This window comes from Dipodomys spectabilis, unplaced genomic scaffold (assembly GCF_019054845.1).
Source record: "Dipodomys spectabilis isolate Male_0828 unplaced genomic scaffold, ASM1905484v1 ptg000067l, whole genome shotgun sequence".
In the NCBI taxonomy this organism is placed as follows: Eukaryota; Metazoa; Chordata; class Mammalia; order Rodentia; family Heteromyidae; genus Dipodomys; species Dipodomys spectabilis.
Genome location: NW_024870744.1, coordinates 4444818 through 4457427, shown reverse-complemented (window position 1 = coordinate 4457427; position 12610 = coordinate 4444818). Strand labels below are relative to the sequence as shown.

Below are 12610 nucleotides of genomic sequence, written 5' to 3'. Positions count from 1 at the left end.
ACCCTCATGGAGGTGCGGGGAGGTGGAGGCCATGGTTTTAATGTGGCCTCCAGATTTTCGATTATTCTTTGGCAGTACCAGCATTTGACCTCGGAGTGTTGCTGCTGGCACTCTTACCATTTGAGCCTTACTCCCCCTCCTAAGTTTTCTTTCTTTCTTTTTTTTTAGTCTGGTCATGGGGCCTGAACTCTGGGCCTGGGCGCTGTCCCTCAGCTCTTCAGCTCAAGGGTAGTACTCTAACACTTGAGCCACAGCGCCACTTCTGGCTTTTTTCTTTTTTGCTTATGTGGTGCTGAGGAATCAAACCCAGGGCCTCAGGCATGCAAGGCAAGCGCTCTGCCACTGAGCCACCTTCCCAGCCCCCCTCCTGTTTTCTGATGTCACAAATCAGTTGGCCTTGTGTGTGTGTGTGGGGAGGGGGGACAGGTAGGGAGGGGGCTGCCTGCACAAGGCGACTCTCACTGCCGACTGGGCACAAAGCCCTTTTGGAGTTGACACCACCAGGCCCAGTGTCCAGCGGACAGTGGGCAGGGGGGGCTCTACGGCAGGCCTCCCCTGTGGGATGTCTGCCCCCTCCCGTCCCCCCCCCCCCATGGCCCGATGGGACTTGCACAAAGCATCACACACAGCCACCACCTTGTAGGTTGTGGGCCACCTGTCCGGTGCCAATGCCCCTCTCTAGGGACAGGGCCCAGGGGCCAGCTTCCCCCAGAGCCCCTGAGGCCTGGGCTCTCCAGGCGGCTCACCCCCCTCCCCCGCCCCCCCCCGCCCCCCCCCCCCCCGCCTTGATCCTGGGAAGGCCTCTGGGCTGCAGAGGTCAAAGGGCGCAGCCTCCCCGGGCCCCGCGACAGCCGCGGAACTACACTACCCACAATCCCCGGCTGTCCATAAAGGAAATGTCGTTTTCACCGGGGGAGGCTCGGCTCCCCCCGCCGCGGAGCGGGGAGCGGGGCCGCCAGGGGGCGGGCGCGCCGCGTGCGGGCCGGGCGGGCGGGGAGGAGGAGGCGGCGCCCGCGCCCCGCGCTGCCGCCTGCGGACCTGCCTCCCGCGGGCCGGCGGCTGCGGGCGGCTGCGGGGCCCGGGCCGGCGTCGGGGGCCGAGTTTCGGCAAAGTTTGACCCGGTCGCTTGGCCGATGCCGCAGCGGCGCGGGGCGGCGCGGGGCGCGCCCGGGGCTGCGGCGCGGCGGCGGGGCCGGGCGGCGGCCGCACGCGCGCGATGACCGTCAAATAGAGCCCGAGCTCGGCCTCCGCCCCCCGGCCGCCTCGGGGGGCCCGGGGCGCAGCGCGGGCGGCCCCCCGGGAACGTGCGCCGGGGCGGGCAGGTGAGTCTGCGGCTCGCCCGGCGGGGCCGCGCGCGCCAAAGTTCCCGCAGCGGGGGGCGGGGGGGTCCCCGGAGCGGGGCCCGGCCGGGCGGGGGGCACCGCGATCCCGTTCCGCGGAGGCGCGCGCGCCGGGTCGGACGGGGCCCGGGAGCCGCGGGCTGGGGCGGGCGGAGAAGCGGGGCCGCTCCCCCCCCCCCGCAGCGGCCCCGCACCCGCGCCCCGGCCGCCCGCGGGGCGTCGGCGGCGATGTCACGGCGACGATTATTCGCTGGAGCGCGCGGCGGCGCGGCGGCCCCTGACGGGGCGGGCGGGCGGGGGCGCCGCCTCCGGGGAGACCGCCCAGAGCCGCGCCGGGAGCTCCGCGCCCGCGCCCCGCGCCCGCGCCCGCGCCCCGCGCCCGCGTCGCCGCCTCCGCGCCCCCTCCCCCCCGCAGCAGAAGTTCGGCTCAACTTTGACGCCCGGTCCCTCCCACCTCCCCGCAGGTCCTCGGCGGCCGAGCGCAGCCCCGCGGGTCCCCCGGACGGCGGCCGGCGGCGGCGGCCACAGCGGCGGCGGCGAGGGACGCGCGGCGCGCCCGCGGCGGTGGGCGCCGGTTCCCGGGGCCGGCTGAACCGGGACCTGCGATCCGGCGGCTCGGGTCCCCGCCGGGCGGGCGCGGGTGGCCCCCCACGGGAGCCCGCGCGTGCGGACCGCCGGGCGGCGGGGCAGGAAGCGGGCGCGGGGCGGCCCGAGCGCGGGGACCCGGCCTTCCTCGCCGACGACGCGTCCGGCCGCCTGCCGGCCCCCCAGCACTCGGCACGGCTGGATGTCCCGACGTGCTCACCCACTGAACTCCGCCGACCGCACACTTCCCTTTTCTTTAACCCGAAGAATATCGGCGATTTTTGTCCCCTGCGAAGGAGAAGACGGGAGCCCCCGGGGCTCTTGAGATGCAGCGAGATCCTTATTTATAGGCGCGCCCTGCACCCCGGAGCCGCGCGTGGCCTGGGCCTCGGCCTTGAGGTGTGAGGTTGGATTGCACCGGTCGACACTGGGTCCCGCAGCCTCTGCCCTTTCGATGCCCTGTCTGCCCTGGGACTGCTGGCCTTCCCTGGAGATCCGAGCGTTCCTGTGTGCCATGGGCTGTATTCAGAGCATCGGAGGCAAAGCCAGAGTCTTCCGGGAAGGCATCACCGTGATCGACGTGAAGGCCTCCATCGACCCCATCCCCACCAGCATCGACGAGTCCTCCAGCGTGGTGCTCCGCTACCGGACGCCCCACTTCCGGGCCTCGGCCCAAGTGGTCATGCCGCCCATCCCCAAGAAGGAGACGTGGATCGTGGGTTGGATTCAGGCGTGCAGCCACATGGAGTTCTACAACCAGTACGGGGAGCAGGGCATGTGAGCACCCCGGCCCCCGGGGGGAGGGGGGAGCTGTGCCCAGCAGTGGGGTGGGGGGTGCTGGGGGTCCCGGGAGCTTTCTCCAGGCAGGAAGAAAACCTACTGGGAGGGTTACTTGGTTTGTGAGTTGTTTTGTTGTCTTGTGCCTGAGTTGGACTGGAACTCAGACCCTGGGTACTGTGCCTTAGATTCCTTTTGTTTTTGTTTTTTGTCGGTCGTGGGGCTTGAACTCTGGGCTTGGGCTCTGTCCTTGTGCTCTTCAGCTCAAGGGGAGCGCTCTACTGCTTGAGCCACAGCACCACTTCCGGTTTTCTAGCGGTTTATTGGAGATGAGAGTCTCATGAACTTTCCTGTCAGGGCTGGTTTTGAACCATGATCCTCAGATCTCAGCCTCCTGAGTAGCTAGGTGTGAGCCACTGGTGCCCGGCTGTCCCTTAGATTCTTTTCATTACAGCTGGCCCCTCTACCACTTGAGCCAAAGCCCCACTTCTGGTTTTCTGGTGGTTTATTGGAGATAGTCTCAGAGTTTCCTTGCCTGGGTTAGTTTTGAACCGTGATCCTCAGATCTCAGCCTCCTGTGTAGCTAGGATGACAGGCTTGAGCCACCAGTCTTACTTGTTGATTTAGAATTGGGTTCGTGGCCTTGTCTGCGCCAGGGGTTCCTGTTTCTGAAGGAGATGCAGTTTGCCCTGGGCCTGAAGAGAGCATCAGGGTCAACAGAGAGGCCCTGCCACCCCCAGGCTCCCCCCCCAGGCCTCCATGGGCACACGTGGGGCCTCGAGGTGTTCAGACTTCCTTGTTCTGGGCTTTGTGTTCTGGCTTGAGATTGTCTCTGGGGGTGGCTAGGGGGTGTTTATTGTGGAAAATGGCGGTGCTGTGTCTGGAGGGGGGGGGAAACTCCTGAATTGTGGAATGGGGTTCTAGACACTGTCAGAGGCCAGGGGCCATGGGCCCTCCAGGGGACCCTCCCCGGAATAGCTTAGAGGGGTCTGCGGGCTTGTTCTCTTCAGCCTGGTCTCCAGAATGTTCCTGGGACGTGGAGGACCCTGGGTCCTGTTCTGGCACATTTCCAGTGTGGAATGGCAGAGGCTGGGTAGCCACAGGGAGGGCAAATGTGAGGCAGGCTGTGAAACAGCTCTTCCCGAGCCCCAGGACCCCGAGAGGGAGAGAGGGAGGTGAAGAGGAGGGAGGGAGAGAGAGCGGGCTTGGGAGCCCTCTGGGGTCTCCAGGGAAATTCCCCATGGAGCCTGTGGCACCCATGCTTCCTGCACCCTGTCCCAGAGCCCAGCGCAACGTCACGCCCAAGCTCCACGTATGGAGGAGGCCGAGTCTTGGCTCTGACTGAAGAATGTTCTGGGCCATCTGGCTCAGGAGTATGGCCTTCCTCACTTAAAAAACTCTAAATCCCCAGGGAAACAGGAAGACGGGACCAAACATGGCTGTCACCAAGGTCCCCAAAACAGGTGGATACCCTGTTAGAGACACCTCCCCCCCCCCAAAAAAAAACCCCAAACGGCGGCTGGTGTTCGCCGTTGAGCCTTACTTTCTGTGCAGAGAGAGAGCCGGTGGAGGCCTCTCTTTCTGTTCCAAGAAGAGGGAAGTAGGGGCGGGGGGTTCTGTTATTTGGGGGAGGGGAACTCTCCCCAAGAAGCCTTTCAACCAGAAACCTCCTGGGCTATGCACAGCACCGAGGGCAGTTGTTGAAAAGCAGAAGTTTTCCTTGGGTTCCAGGCTGCGTCCCGTGCCTGGCGCGGTGTCTGCGCGGTGTCTGCTCAGCTGTCGGCGAGACGGGGAGCAGGGCGGCCTCACCTTCTGTGCCGGCCGTCAGCGCTGGTTAGCCGAGCCGAGCCGGGTGCACCGCAGACTGCGGGCAAGCCGACCTGGGCCGCCTGCCAGGCTCTGCCACTTCCCAGGGCGTGACTGTGGTCTGACCGGAGTCCCTGGCCGCCGCCGAGTGCGGGAATTAACTCCGACAACCTCGTTCCTCCACCAGCCCAGGGCCAGCCAGGCTCAGGTGAGGCCGAAGTGCAGGCGGCCACCCGTCTTGAAGCCAGCTTTGTCACTGTCAGAAGCAAGGGAATGGGTAACATAGGATATTGTCTGAGACAGGACAGCTGACATCCTGCAGTGAGTTTTCTCCCCAGCCCACAGAGCGAGGCCCATACATAGTGGATGTGTGTGTGTGCTGGGACTGGGGCTTGAACTCAGGGCCTCAAGCTCTTTCTTGGCTTTTTTTTTTTTTTTTTTTCCTCACAAGGCTGGCACTCTCACACTTGAACCCCAGCTCCCACTTCTGGCTTTTTATTCTGGTTAATTGGCGATAAAGAGTCTCATGGATTTGTCTGGCTGGCTGGCTTTGAACCATGATCCTGGGATTTCAGTCTCCTGAGTAGCTAGGATTACAGGCTGAGCTCTCAGAGCCCGGCACCATGCAGTCATTTTTTGAAATTTAAAAAATAGCACAATCCAGAGCTGGTTGAAGTGACTAAAAGCGGACCCATTTTCCTTGGGTCCATCTGCCCCGATGGCTCCTTGGCTCCCTGGGGCTCGGGCCCTGGCGGGAGCGTCCTCAGGGTGTGCTGAGGTGTGGGGGTCGGACCCACGAGGGGGATGGGCAGAGATGGAGGCTCCCAGCTGGGGCAGCAAGGGCCACCAGCCTGGAGTGGCTGGGTGCCTTTGTATCCTCTGCAGGTGGAGATGAGCAGACATCTCCCTCGGTCCTGAGGATGTGGGACAAGGCGGGGCAGGCGGCCATCCTTTGGGGGGAAACAGAGCGGGAAGCTGCTTTCTGGCCTGGCGGACCAGTGCCGTTCCTCCCGGTGTGTGCCCACCTCTGTGGCCACCAGGCCCCGAGGACGTGAAAGCCACGTGCAGCCTGATGGTGGCTTCCTTCTGAATGCAAATGGAAAGCTTTTAGATGGGACTTAAAAGCCTTCCTGTCTTCCCTACCCTAGACTTCCTGTGTGGGTGACATTAACCAGAAACTCTGCCAGCCGCGTCCCTCCACCTGCCCTGCCTGGCCTCAGATAGTTCTTCCTGTAGGGGCTGGCCTGCGTGGGGGTGAGGAGCAGGGCCATTTCCACAGGTACCTCCGCATGTGGCCAGGGCCCCCCTGGAAGGGGCACAAGCTCACCCCGGTTGAGAACCACCAGATTGAGCCCCTCCCCACTTCTGGATCATTGGAATCATTGAAGTCAAACCCCGGGGGCCAGGCACCAGCCATTTGGAGAGGGGACAAATAGGCGGCTGAGGCTAGATTAAGGCTTGTGTTCTCTGAAAATAGGCTTGTATTAAAAATATTAATTCCAAATACTTAACTGAAATCCTTAATATCCCCAAACATTATCCCTGCTCGAAATTAATCTCTAAGCCAGGAGGTGAACTTGTTAGCATGACATTCTGGGGTTTGAAATGCAACAAGGAAAAACAAAGCCAGCGCCTCTTCCCCAGCAGCCACAGCCCTCCATAGCGGGCTGCAAGATGGCATTCCTCCGCCCGCCCCACAGAACTCTTAGACTTTGGGGTCCAACCCCCATGGCTTTTGAAGTCAACCTCCCTGGGAACTGTGGGAGACACCTGCTGCGGCCACCACCTGCCAGCTGCTGTTCAGCCCTCCACGTGACGAGTCCCAGTTTCTTGCCACGGTGGGAAAATCGCCGTTTATCCCTAGTTTCCCCCAAGGAACCTGGCTGCACAGGCTGACTTGAACCGTGATCCTCAGGTCTCAGCCTCCTGAGCAGCTAGGTTACAGGTGTGAGCCCAGTGCCTGCTCTGGGTCGGTCTTTTACCCTGTCAGAGCTGTCGGCTTGCCCTCCTGTGGACCGGGCAGGCCGGCAGCTCCCTCCTTAGGCGTGGTGGCAGGAACAGAGGGTCCCGTGTCAGATCACCTTGCGCAGTGTGGATGGAGTGCTTAGTTTTCCGTGCCCAGCTCACGGTGCTGTGGCTGTGAATCTTGATCACTCGTGATTGATCATCGCTCTGCCATTCCTGGCAGCATCAAGATCGCTGTGCCGCTATGGCGTGGCCTTGGTCCTCCCCCTTTGTTTCCGGTTCCCTCGGTGGTAGGAGAGCAGGGGGCCTCGTGTAGGGCTTGCTGGCCACATACACGGCCACAGGCTGTGCTGTGCTGGGGGAACGCGTGGCCGAGAGCCTGAAGGCGAGGCTGGGAGTCTTCTTCCTTTGCCTCAGAGCTGGGCGGCTGAGGCGTTCTGTGGGTGTCTGCAGATCTGGGGACAGGCCCTGCAGGAATGTCCCCGCTGACCACGTGGCCTTTTCCTGAGGCACTCGCACAGAACAATTGAGGCTGAGGCTTCCTCTCTGGGACCGGAAGGCGGCTTCCCCAGTGTGTTTGGCCGGGGCCTAGGCTGCAGCCAGAGGCCAGGGTGGGCGGGTGGGAGAAGGAAGTCCTTGTTTGTAGGCTCTGTGGTGGAGGAAGTAGTGGGGGATGGCCCAGCCCTGGGCCAGCTCTGGCTGAGCCTTCCACCTCCCCACTTCCCAGTGCAGCAAACAAAAGCTGCAGCTCCAGGAGTACCAGCAGCAGAGTCCTGGCTGGCTGGCGTGCGGGAGAAAATTATCCAGGGCCTTGGCCCGCAGGCAGCTTCCGCTAGGTGAACTTGGCCTCTAGGCCCAGCTGTGCTGCCCACGGATGGGGGTTTACAGTGTTCATGCCCAGCCCTGGGCCTGGCTGGACCACCCACCCAGAGTCACCTGCCCAGCGAGTGAATGATCGAATGCATGGGCAAGTTGCTGGGACAGCCTTGTTTGTTTTGTCTCTGCACTGCTGCTAAGAACCTGGAGCCCCCGCGCAACTCCCAGGTTCCTGGTTATTATGGGCTGTCTGCAGGGCATATGACTAGGTAGACACTAGATGTTTCCATTGAGAGAAGGGTGTTACATTGTTGCAGGGAGTCCACAGTTTAGTCACCAGTCCTGCCTTATGTATGTATATCTGTCATGGGGCTTGAACGCTGGGCCTGGGCACCGTCCCTGAACTCTTCACAAGGCTAGTGCTCTACCATTTGAGGCACAGAGCTACGTCTGGCTTTCTTTATGCGGTGCTGAGGAATCAAACCCAGGACCTCATGCATGCAAGGCAAGCACTCTACCACTGAGCCACCTGCCCAGCCCATCAGTCCTGCCTTAAAGACCAGAAGCCAGTGAAGGGTGACTTGCAGGGGGAGCGGGGGGACCGGTGCCCTCCCTCAGCAGTGCCAGGCCTGGTGCACCCCGGGGTCTGGGGAGATGGGATCACTGCTCCTGCACTTCAGGGAGGAGCCTGTTTGCTGCACACTACCTGTGGGTTGGAGGCCTGTGGGGCCTGCAGGCGTGAGCACTATTGGTGGCAGGTACACGTGGGAGCTGTGGGGTAGGAGTCCATAGTGCACACATCAAGACGTATTATTGTGTGCAAGACTGTGCACACACTGTGAAGGCTCAGCGTGTGCAGGGCTGTGGTCCGAGTTCAGGTCTCTGCCCTTGGAGCAGAGACCAGAGGTCTGCCTTACCTCTCAAGGTTGCTCAGAACAAACATGGGAGGCATCACGGTGCGAGACTCGTCACGTAGAAAGCTTGTGTAATAGGAAATATGAAACATGACATTAAAAAATAAGACCTCAGTAGTGGGGCGTTGGTGGCTTACACCTGTAAGCCTAGGTGCTTGGGAAGCTGAAATCTGGAGGCAAAGATCTCACCTCAGCAGGAAAGTCAGTGAGCCTCATACATCTCCAGTTTACCAACAAAAAGCTGGAAGTGGAGATGTGGCTCAAGTGGTAGAGCACCAGCTACGAACAAGCAAGCCAGCGGAGAGCGCGGGAGGCCCTGAGTTAAAGCCCCAGTACTGGCAAAAGTTCTAGGGTCAGCTCAGAGGTTCCATCTGTTAAGTTCGCTACCATTCCTCCAGCTGCTGCTGCTTGCTCTAATGACCTCCAGAAGTTTCTGTCTGTGTGGCAGGTGGGAGTATTATCAAGTTCTGGAGCCAGGCAGGAGCCGGTGTCTGCTTAGGTGCACAGAATGAATGGTCAGGGCTGTGGCCGGGTAGCTCACACTGTCCTTGGCCACGCCCCTCCTGCCTCAGCAGGTCATGTGATCCAGAATCCTCCTCTGGGCTGGTCCCTGGGCCTGAGTAACCTCACCTGTGAGACACTGCTGGCTGCCAGCTCATGAGGACTGTCACCTGTCTGTGATTGGGCGGGGCTCGGGCTTGGGGGGCTGCGGTCTGTGGCTAGGCCAAAGTGAAGATTTGCTCCCTTAAATGCCAGCTCCTTACAAATGGAGGGGGCACTGAGGCTGGAGCTAAGAAAGTACCTTTTGCAAGTTTGCTTTATGTCTTTGAAAAACACATTTTCAGACTGAGGTGAGGCTCAGTGCTAGAGCATTTACCGGAGAAGCCCAAAGTGCCCTGGGGCTTCAATCCCCAGGGCTGTCCAAACAAAAACACTAAAAAACACTAGTACTGAGACTGGGCACTGTAGCTCATGCCTGTAATCCTAGCTACTCAGGAGGCTGAGATCTGAGGATCATGGTTCAAAGCCAGCTAGGGCAGGAATGTCTGTGAGACTCTTATCTCCAAGTAACCACCAGAAAACTGGAAGTGGCGCTGTGGCTCAAGTGGTAGAGCACTAGCCTTGAGCTGAAGAGCTCAGGGACAGCACTCAGACCCTGAGTTCAAGCCCCACTACTGACAAAAAAAAAAAAAAAATGTACAAGCCTGAGACAATGCCAAGACTGAGGTGTAGAGGATCACAATTCGAGGCCAGCCTGGGCAGAAAAGCCTGTGAGACTCAAAAAAAAAAGCCATGCTGGGGGTGTGGCTCAAGTGGTAGAGTAGCAGCTGAGCAAGCGAGTCAACGAAGCATGAGACTGATTTCGAACCCCATTGTCACCAAAAAAAAACTAACAATCACCAAAAATTTCCTGTCCAGCAGATGTAATGATTTGGGGGGGGCACCTTCTTAAACACAGCCTGGGCGGGCAGAAGCCTGTGCCCCTGAGATTCAGGGCTGACCCTCTGCCGTCCAGACGCCTCACAGCCCTGCAGAGCCAGGCTGGGCGTGGGGGGACCTCCAACGCCACCCACGCCTCGAGCGAGCGGACTGGCTCTCGCAGGGTTGAGGACCAGCCTGGTCCCGAGCTCGCTAGCCGGACGCAATGGAAGCCCATAGGAATGGCCAATCAAGTGACCTGCCTGCCTTTCTCACAGGTCCAGCTGGGAGCTTCCCGACCTCCAGGAGGGCAAAATCGAGGCCATCAGCGACTCGGATGGGGTGAACTACCCTTGGTACGGCAACACCACCGAAACCTGCACCATTGTGGGCCCGACCAAGAGAGACTCCAAGTTCATCATCAGCATGAACGATAACTTCTACCCCAGCGTCACGTGGGCCGTGCCAGTGAGCGAGAGCAACGTGGCCAAGCTGACCAACATCTACCGGGACCAGAGCTTCACCACGTGGCTGGTGGCCACCAACACCTCCACGAACGACATGATCATCCTGCAGACGCTGCACTGGCGGATGCAGCTGAGCATCGAGGTGAACCCCAGCCGCCCCCTGGGCCAGCGTGCCCGGCTGCGGGAGCCCATCGCCCAGGACCAGCCCAAGATCCTGAGCAAGAACGAGCCCATCCCACCCAGCGCCCTGGTCAAGCCGAACGCCAACGACGCCCAGGTCCTCATGTGGCGGCCCAAGTACGGCCAGCCGCTCGTGGTCATCCCGCCGAAGCACCGGTAACGCCAGTGCGCCCCGCTAGGTTAGACTCAAAGAATACAGCTCTGAGCAGCCCCGACGCACTCCGGTCATTCAGCAAAATACAACCATTCTACCTTGTCCAGCTGGCGGGTCTCACTGTGCTAACCGCCCGCCCCTCCCCCGGGGCGCCCTCCTCTCCTTTGCCACCGGCTCAGCCGATCACTTGCAGCCCACTCCCTGCCACACTGCTTTTTCTTCGTGTCCTTCCCCCTAGCTCCTCTTTTTGGGGCTCAGGCATGACCGTGAGGGGGTCCCTGGCGTCCATCGGCCTCACCTGGCCGGCCGCTACGGTGGGGCCTCCCCTTCCTGCCTCCCCTCGACCTCTGCCACGCGGCCTTATGTATTCTCGCTTTGCCTAACTTTTTGCCTTAAGCTGAGTTGAAAAGGAAAAAGGAGACGAACAAGGGGATCGCTTTCCTACCGGACTCTCCGTCTCCCGTGGGAGCCCTCCTCCTGCTTGTCCAGCCATGGCAGGGAGGGGGGAGGGCTCTCGAGGGGAGGATTTAGGCCTCAAACCAGCTGTTGATTCCTTTGTTTTGGCAGAAAAACAACCACAGCCATTCTAAGAGCTTTTCCTCCATCCCAGGCTCAAGCCCTAGACTGTGAGCTGGGAGGCAGAGCTGCGTCCCCTCCCCCTCCCCTCCCCTCCCTTCCCTCTCCCCCCTGCAGCCTTATCTTGCCCAGGTGGTTCTGGTGGGGGGAGGGGGGAGGGGGGAACCTCCCTTTCCCTTGGGGACCGGGCCCTGTGAGCTCACAGCTTTTCCCTCTCCAGCCCTGCGGGTCCTGCGTGCGGAGGGGCTGGCCCGTGAGGCTGGAGTTGTGGGGGAAGAAGGCTTTACTGTCTCCCCATCTTAGCCTGCATGGTGAAGACTTGAATCCGGAACTGCAGCCCCTGGGCTGGCTGTTCTCTGGTGCACTGAAACGGGGCCAGGACAGGGCTTCCAGATCATTCTCAGGGGATGCTGCTCCCCGGCTCGGGGAGGGCTGCGGCGGGCTCTGCGTTTCTCTGCTGGCGTGCACCGCACTGCCGCAGCCCCCGTGTGGCAGCCACACTGTGGCCAGGAAGTCGGGAGGCAGTTGATGCCCCCCCCCCCATCAGCTTGTCCTCTAAAAGCCTGGCCCAGGGCCGGCAGGGGACCCAGGTCAGCGGCGGCTTTGTGGGGACCCCACACCCCCTCCCGCTAGCCAGCCTCAGACCCCTTGTTCCAACCAGTAAGAATCAAGCACAGAAAAACTCAGAGAAAAAGAACCCATTTCTACTGCAATGAGCCACGGAAGGGTTGCTTCGGAAGCCTTGGCCTGGGGGATGCCGGGGTCCCAGTCCCCCTCTCGAGAGCCCATTCTCTACTCAGGTCTAAGTTGCACTAAAGGAGAGGGGCTGCTGCGAGGGCAGCCTACACCAGCCGTTCTGGAGACTCCGCCCCCCTGCATGCCTGGCCACGCCCACCCGGCCACCCCGCCTCTTTCCCTTCCACCTTACTGCAGGGACGGGGCAGGGAGCACCCCAGAGACTGTGGGTTACCTCAGGCTGCTCAGCACCCCGGATGTCAGAGCACTGACCCCAAAGCTTCCTGCTTGGGGCCCCAATTCCTGTGACGCCCCCCCACGCCCAACCCAGTGGACACTCACCCTTTCCAGCAATAAGAAGCCATGGCCGCCCGTGGCCGTGGCCGGGGATGGTACTGTGAATGGAGCCGGTGCCGCACCAGGAGGCGCCAGGCTCCCGCAGACAATGAACCTGGTGGTTGTTGTTTTTCTAAGTTTAAAATAAAATCACAAAAAGGAAATAAAATTAATTTTAAGAGAGGTCTGGCTCTGAGATGATGTGTGAGGGTCTGGGCCTGGGCGGGTGGCTGCCCAGGTGCAGTACGCATATGCTCCAGAAGGAAGATGGTGTTGGGAGCCTTTTGGTGCTGGCGACTGCCGGGCTGCTAGTGCCATGCCCTGTTCACAGCTGTCTCCACCAAGGCCAGCTCTGGGACCGAAGTCCTGCGCCCAGAAGTGCCCTGCCCATCCATGCCCCAGGTCATGCCTGGCAGTGAAGCTGGGCCCGAGGCCCTTTGGCTTTTTAACAAATAGAACTGGCTTGAAAGTAAGAAACTGCTCCCTAATTTGCCTCCCCTGTGGGTCTGCTCCCGTCTTCTGGGGGGGATCTCGGGGATG

General features: G+C 61.1%; 1 protein-coding gene across 3 annotated transcripts; it reads left to right on the top strand.

The window, feature by feature from the left end:
* The first annotated feature begins 2036 nt into the window (after positions 1 to 2036).
* Positions 2037 to 12253, top strand: Fam78a (family with sequence similarity 78 member A). Of its 3 annotated transcripts, XR_006147657.1 has the most exons (3): positions 2037 to 2702; positions 9901 to 11447; positions 11481 to 12253. XR_006147657.1 is itself a non-coding variant. In XM_042681259.1 (2 exons), exons 1-2 carry the CDS (start codon positions 2380 to 2382, stop codon positions 10427 to 10429), a joined length of 834 nt encoding a protein of 277 aa, XP_042537193.1. In that variant the 5' UTR covers positions 2037 to 2379; the 3' UTR covers positions 10430 to 12253. The 3 variants fall into 3 exon arrangements, 2 of the variants coding, with proteins under 2 accessions (XP_042537193.1, XP_042537192.1); XM_042681259.1 differs by having other exon boundaries at positions 2037 to 2684; positions 9901 to 12253; XM_042681258.1 differs by having other exon boundaries at positions 9901 to 12253.
* Positions 12254 to 12610: the final 357 nt, after the last annotated feature.